We start from the raw sequence: 7568 nt of genomic DNA, 5'->3' as shown, positions 1-7568 counted from the left end.
TTGTGTCTGTGTTTTCCTCTAAGAGTTTTATAGTGTTTGGCCTTACATTTAGGTCTTTAATCCGTTTTGAGTTTATTATTTTTTTTTTTTTCTTTTTGCGGTATGCGGGCCTCTCACTGTTGTGGCCTCTCCCGTTGCGGAGCACAGGCTCCGGATGCGCAGGCCCAGCGGCCATGGCTCACGGGCCCAGCCGCTCCGCGGCATATGGGATCCTCCCAGACCGGGGCACGAACCCGTATCCCCTGCATCGGCAGGCGGACTCTTAACCACTGCGCCACCAGGGAGGCCCTTGAGTTTATTTTTGTATATGGTGTTAGGGAGTGTTCTAATTTCATTGTTTTACATCTAGCTGTGAGACTGGTGATATTCATGATGAAGATTTCTGACCCTCAGTGAAACCTCACAGAGATTTTGTGCAGAAAAAAAATGAGGAAAACAATGAGGAAAGAAACTGAGTTATCTATTGTGGCACAACACGTAACCACCAAATTTAGTGGCTTAAAATACCATCAGTTCATTATTTCTCATGATTCTGAGGGTTGGCTGGTCTCTCCAAGTGGTCTTTCTTCCAGGATGGTGTTCTCAGGGCAGCGTTACAACAGGGTGAAGGCTGAAGCTGCAAGGCCACTAGAGGCCTAGGCTCAGGAACTTGAACCATGTTCACTTTGGCCACATTTTACTCGCCAGAAGTCCAGCTCAGATTAATGGTGTGAAGAAGAGACTGGGCCTTTACATGGGAGGTTATTGCAAAATCACCTTGCAAAGAGGTATGCTGCTGGGATGAGAGGGTCAGTAAATCAGTTATAGTATCTGCTGTGCTTGTTTTCAGGAAGCTTCAAATGATGCCATCTATCAGCATGCCTGGCATTTTTGTTATAGTCAGTCTTCATCTTCCTCCTTTCCTCTCTTTAAGAATCATTCAAAGTTGCATGTGAAGACACAGTTCTAAAGGAGGCTAGGATCGGTGTCAATGTTCGTAATACACACTTTCAAACAGCACCCATAGCTACCTGAAGCCACCAGCGTAGGCTTGTGTAACAATCTTGTGTGATAAGACTCCCAGTTAAATTTGAATTTCAGATAAGCAACAAATAGTTTTTTAGTATAAGTATGTCTTCTCTTGTTAACAGTTTGGCATATATTCTTCTAGAACTTTCCTGTGAATAATCCAACTTACACATATAAATGAAAAAAAATAGAATCAAAGTTACTTTTACTAGTTGCTGTTTTCCTTTTCCATATCTGTACATTTAGATCTAACTCATTCTTTTAAAAGCTGCATGGTGTTTTATGGTATGCACACACCACAGTTTATTTATTTAAGCACCTGCTAATGGCTGTTTAGATTATTGGCAATCTTTCTTCACTACAAAGGGTGCTACTATGTATATCCTTATACATATATCTTAGTGTATCTCTGAAGTATGAAGTCCTAGTACTGAAATTGTGATGGAAAGGGTTATGCCTTGAATCCAGATGGCTAAAATACCTTCAAAAAGGATATCATTTTAAACTCTTAACAAAAGTATTTGAGGGTTCCTATTTCTCCCCTTGCCAACCATGAGTATTTTAATCTTTGCTTATGTGACAGGATAAATGATCCATTTTCATAGCAAATTGGGAGCATACTCCCATAGAAGCACTGAATTAGAAAAACATTTATTCAGTAGGCATAGGAAATATATTGCTACCTTTCAAAAGGAAATTTGATTTGTAGCAGTTTAGGAGAATGAATGGATGGAATTCAAACTCAGTACCTTGGGTTTGAATGGGAAGGTCTGAAAACAGAAACAGTCGCACACGAATGGATTGGAGGGCTGGATTTCATCCATCCTTATTGACAGTATACCTTTATCTTAAATTAATAACCCATAACTTTAAACTTCCCCCACTTGTGGAATGCCCTCTAGGTTTATCATCATTTCCATTACCTACTTTAGAATGACACTGCATTTATTTTGTTTCCTTTATGCTTCTGAAAGTGGTGGTGGCCGCCCACAGTGAAAACCATGAACACGAGATAATAATATACCATGATGCATTGGGCAAGAGTTTCCCATGGTACTCTTTCTTCTTGGTGCAAAGAAATAGAGTTGTTTTTTTGTTTGTTTTTTTTAAATGCAGTTAGTAATTTTTTTAAAAATTTTATTTATTTTTGGCTGCATTGGGTTTTCGTTGCTGCGAGTGGGCTTTCTCTAGTTGCGACGAGTGCAGCGAGTGGGGGCTACTCTTTGTTGTGGTGCGTGGGATTCTCATTGCAGTGGCTTCTCTTGTTGTGGAGCACGGGCTCTAGGTGCGGGGGCTTCAGTAGCTGTAGCATGCAGGCTCTAGAGCGCAGGCTCAGTAGTTGTGGCACACAGGCTTAGTTGCTCTGCGGCATATGGGATCTTTCCGGACCAGGGCTCGAACCCATGTCCCCTGCATTAGCAGGCGGATTCTTAACCCTGCACCACCAGGGAAGTCCCAGAAATAGAGTTATTTATTGCTCAGTTTTCTCCCCCTGGGCTGTCCAGAGAGGCTGGGAAGTATTACTGTGCAAATCCCCCAACAACCCTCAGCCCCATCCAAATAAATGAAAATGAACCAAAACCAAATCCAAGCTTCTAACAATTTTCTTTAGGAGAAGAGTGCATATATTAGAAACTATTCCTTAGTAGTCTCCAGTAACTGGGACTCATCAAGATGTTCACATATAGGGAATTACCTGCTGGTCCAGTGGTTAAGACTATGTGCTTTCACTGTGAGGGCATGGGTTCAAACCCTGGTCGGGGAACTAAGACCCTGCAAGCCATGCGACACAGCAAAAAACAAAAACAAAAACGAACAAAAAAGATCTTCACATATTTTTTATTTATTTTTTATTTTTTATTTTTTTGCTGTACGTGGGCCTCTCACTGCCGTGGCCTCTCCCGTTGCGGAGCACAGGCTCCGGACACACAGGCTCCGCGGCCATGGCTCGCGGGCCCAGCCGCTCTGCGGCATGTGGGATCTTCCGGGATAGGGGCACGAACCCGTGTCCCCTGCATCGGCAGGCGGACTCTCAACCACTGCGCCACCAGGGAAGCCCCAAGATCTTCACATATTAAAAAAATGTTCTCATACCCATTTTTCTCTGCTGAAAAATCAGCTGTTTCCCTCCATTTTGAAATCACTAGGTTGACTTTAAACGTTAGAGTAGTGTCTTAAAACCACGTTAGATCAGGAATAAAACATTTACAATGTTCAGGGTAAAAACGAAGATCTGATAAAGAAGAAAACATAGGAGAAAAGAATGGGAAGAGGGAGAAGGGGATCGGGGAGGGCAAACAAGTGAGAACATCTGTTTATGTTGATGAGTGTTAGCAGTGGTGCCCCAGGTATGGTTTCACTTTTGATTGTCCCTCCTCGCTCTATAAACTCGACCTCCTTGCAGACTGGACAATGTCGTATTCATCTTTGTTTTCCCAGCACCCAGCAGGATGCCTGACAAACAGTCTGTGTTCAGGAAATATTTGTTGGCTTGAATTAAACCACACTAGACTACTAATGAACACCCTAAAATTTAAATTTCATTGCTAGCTGCTTGGCAAAGGTATATTTGTGGCCAGGAGATTTTTTTACACAAGCTTTCAAGTTGTGTGAGGTGCCTGTGAAAGATACAGATTACTGGGCCCCACCCTAGACATTCTGATACAGATGGTCTAGGTGGGGTGGGGTGGGGCTAGGGAATCTGCACTTTTAACACATGCCTCAGGTGTTTCTGATACAGCCTGGGAACCAAAGGCAGCTTGCAAACTAGCACACCAGATACCTAAAGCCCTGGAATTGTCCTGATATTTTAGACTCTCTGCCTTGAAGCTTGATCTGAAAAGAATATGTGACCATCCTAACATGTAAATTTACCAAAGAGTTTAAACTGGAAGATGGTAATTACAGTGCACCAACACTTAAGAATCTTGAGTTCCAAACGTCTAGTCTTCTAGGTGGGTCTGCAGATTTCTGAGAACTCCCAGTCTCTAGTGCTGGGACAGACCTAACAGGGGAGATGTATGGAGAAACACCAATCAAGAGGTGCTTACTTGCCTTAGGGGGGCTTCTGAATCTGTTAACTGCTCACAGATCATTAACATTTTGAGGGAGCTGGGTCAAGGAGAATGAGATTAAATGCATTAATAGAAAAACAAACAACAACAAAATGTTAATACATATATGAGATGTTCAAGTTTTCTAACAAAAATTAAAACCACATTAAGAAATCAGGCTGAAAAAAGTGTCAGCAAATGTGAGCTCACTGGGCAGAAGCCCAGAATGGACTAAGAGGATAGGTGGTTCTAATTTGAAGTCAGTTAGGGATGAATGGCTAGCATTGTTAATTACAACACTCGTAATAAGTGAGCATCACCTGTGCCAACATACTGGGATTCACCTGTAGTAACTGACCACAGCCTTAATCAAGACTGACTAGCCAGAGCAGCCCACCGAAAATAACAGAAATCACAAAGCTTTTGATTGTATTTTATGGATTTCAGTATAGCCTCTGAGGAAAGGGGATTTATTCGCTATCCTTCCCACTGTGTAGATAAACCCAGGCCCAGAGGGGTCACCTAACAGCCAGTAACTCCCAGTTAGTAAACTGCCGGTTGCTAGGTTAAACCTCCTGTGTCCTCCCGCACCACACTGACTCAACAGTAACAGCACAATTAAATACATGTGTGATGATGATGAAAATCCCATTTGACCTTTCCTCTACTCTTTGATCCAGGTAAGGTCGGAATCACCTCCTTTCTACACGGGAGGTAACTGAGGCCAAAAGGTATTGTGACAAATCCGTAGGGCTGTAAAAGGCAGCGTGCGGAGGTGGAGCCCAGATCTGACTCCATAAGTCAGAAGCTCAGACGAGGCTTTGGCGGCGGGCCTGCAAGTCCAGGATGACAGCTCGCTCTGCGGAGGAGCGCTTACAGGTATGGTGGGCTGCCAGCCGGCGGGGCAAAGCGTCTTAGGCGGTTTACCAGATCTGAGCCCAGGGCCCTGGGTGCTTTAGGTGGGGCCAGCCACCAGATATCTAACTAGGATCTGGCATAGCTGGGATTTACGAAATACCTGCGCTCAAGTCCTGTGGTCTCCACGCGGGTCTGATTAACATATCTGAGAGTTCGGCTACCGTAGGACACTTACTTAAGGGCACGCCCCACAGCCCGGTTGCCGGAGCTGGAATGGGGCCAGCGCGGAGGTGGTATCCGAGCGGAAACCTAACGGGGCGGGGGATTCTGCTTAGGGCGGTGGGGACACGTACCGGGAGAGGAGGCAGCTCTGTGGTTCCGCTCTGGGTCGGTGGCGGAAGAGACCGGACGTGGCGTGAGTCGGCTGCGGGTAGGAGAGAAGGCTCGATCCGTAGCGGAGCGCCACATCTGGGCGGCGGAAATCTAGGGGACGGGACGTCGTCGCGGCTCTCGGTGGCGGCGGGAGAAGTGCCCAGGCCGCTGTCTGCGCCTCTGCGCGTCCCCGCGCCCCGGACTCCCGGAGCGATGAGAGTGCAGGTCAAGGTAAACGCCGGCGTCCCAACCGCCTTTCCCCCTACCCCCGCCCTCCCCCCGCCTCCGCTCCACCCTCTACCTCCAGCCACCAGGACTCGCAGCCTCGAAGCCCTAAGTCCCAAGCGCGATAGGAAGTTCTGGGGAGCCTGGGGAGTTAGGGAGAGGAGTGGAGGCCCTGGTCATGCCTTGGTCTCTTGTAAGGCTGCCAAGCCTCAAACTGCCTGTCACTTAACCTATTTTTTGGACTGGAACACATGGTGTGTGAGTAAGTACCATTTATGGTGCACATTTTATTTCTTGCATTTCGGCATAGTCCGGTTGTTGGTACTTTCTTTGGAGCCAGATCACCTTAATTAGCCTCCTTGCTCCACCACTAGCTACAATCTTGAGAAAGTTACTGAACCTCTGTGCTTTGGCTTCCTCATCTGGAAAATGGGATAAAAGTTATAATTTGAACATTAAATGAGATGCTATATATGCCATGCACTTAGAATAATGCGTAACATATTTAGCAGATTGCAAAAGTTTGGTTGTTATTATTTCATCCAGGCAATAATCCTGTGAGATCTAAGTATCACCACCCACCCACTCCCACCCCACCGGTTAACAGTAAAGGAAAATGAAGCTGAGGGAGAAGAACGGAGTTAGAATTGGAACCCGGGCAAGTGCTTTAAAACACTAAGAATATGGATATCATACGCAGGATTTTGAGCATTTGTTCCTAGGGAGAGGGTGGTTCATTATTAACTACCAATGTGGGAACTGAGTTTTTCAATTTCTTTCTCCCTATGTACAAATTTTGGTGTTTCATTTGCTTTGGATTCTTCCATAACTGATAAAGCATTAGATACTCTGGCCTGACTGACACCTGGGTTTGGTGAGAATCTGACTGTTTCTTAGGTATCCCTCACCACCACCACCACGGGGTCGGGGGGTTGAAAATCATTTGAGGTGGAACCCAGCAGGAACCTACTTTCTGGGGCCAAAATTGGGGATTAGTACCCTCAGAAAGTATTAGACTTGCTTTAATAGACAAGGGTGTGAATAACATGTTGAGTTGATTGTACCCCAGAGGAGAGGGAAAGACCCAGGCAGAATATTGGTGATTTGCCACAAATTTTGGTCTTATCTTGCCCATTTACAATTCTCTATCATAGCTAAGTCTTTTTGGCAGGACTTCTATGCCAAAACTCAAGCATTTGGTAAATATTGGACCTGAAATATGTCTTGCCTCTTTTCCTTTCGCCCTGGGTTTTTTATCATGGGTTTTCCATATAGGCTGGAAAGCCCAACCATTTTCAGAATGATTCTCTTCACATTTCTGGTAGAATCATCCAGTATTGGAACTGAAAGTGGCCATCCTACCTGTAACTGTTATTTCTTTGTGTCACATCAGAAATCTACACAGCAACTATTTCCCTGTTTAAAAAAAAAAAAAAACGGTTAGGTAAGGTATTGTGATGTGGGTCTCAGTTGTGATTTTTCTCTTTTTTACTTCTTAGTTTGACTGAAGTTGTATATACACATAGTTCAGAGACAAATAATTCCATAAGGTTCATTACTAAAAACAGCAGAACCTCTATCATTTTCTTCTTTTCAGAAAGAGCAGTCATGTTCATCTCTTTTAGCTAGTTGGCTAAAAGCCAACTTGACTTCTTTGGTCTCTAAATAATGCTTATATTGCTTCCTCTTGATTTTTCAGGTTTGGTCATCATGTACTGTCTTTCCAGCGTGGAATATTAGTATTTAGCTTTCTTTTGAGTTCCTTCACCTACCACTCACATGCATCCTTCCTGTTCTTTCCATCTATCTTCAGAATATAGCTAACTCATAATTTTTATTTAGGTCAACATTTAGTTCAGTCAACATTACTATGCCTTCCTATCCACTATTAAGAACCAGATTATGTACTACATGATTACTTTCCCTTCCTTACTATTGTTTTCCCCTAGAGCTGTCATTCTGTGTGTGTTTGCAGAATTTTCTATGGAGTTTTCACTAATTTAACCACAGGTTCTTTGCCAGTTGTCTAAATCTTCTCTCAAGATCTTCCAG

The 7568-nt window shown here is 44.2% G+C and overlaps 1 protein-coding gene across 1 annotated transcript in view; it reads left to right on the top strand.

Moving 5' to 3' along the window:
• Nucleotides 1–4868: 4868 nt before the first annotated feature.
• TRPM6 (transient receptor potential cation channel subfamily M member 6) overlaps nucleotides 4869–7568 on the top strand; it is a 141010-nt gene continuing 138310 nt past the window's right edge. The window contains exon 1 of the mRNA XM_060100901.1: nucleotides 4869–4940. Coding sequence (XP_059956884.1) covers nucleotides 4908–4940 — 33 coding nt within the window. The 5' untranslated portion in view covers nucleotides 4869–4907. The remainder of the gene's footprint in view (nucleotides 4941–7568) is intronic.

Source organism: Mesoplodon densirostris, chromosome 6 (genome assembly GCF_025265405.1).
Source record: "Mesoplodon densirostris isolate mMesDen1 chromosome 6, mMesDen1 primary haplotype, whole genome shotgun sequence".
NCBI classification, from domain to species: Eukaryota; Metazoa; Chordata; class Mammalia; order Artiodactyla; family Ziphiidae; genus Mesoplodon; species Mesoplodon densirostris.
The sequence above is the reverse complement of the archived record's forward strand: the minus strand, read 5'-3'. Positions and strand labels throughout refer to the sequence as shown.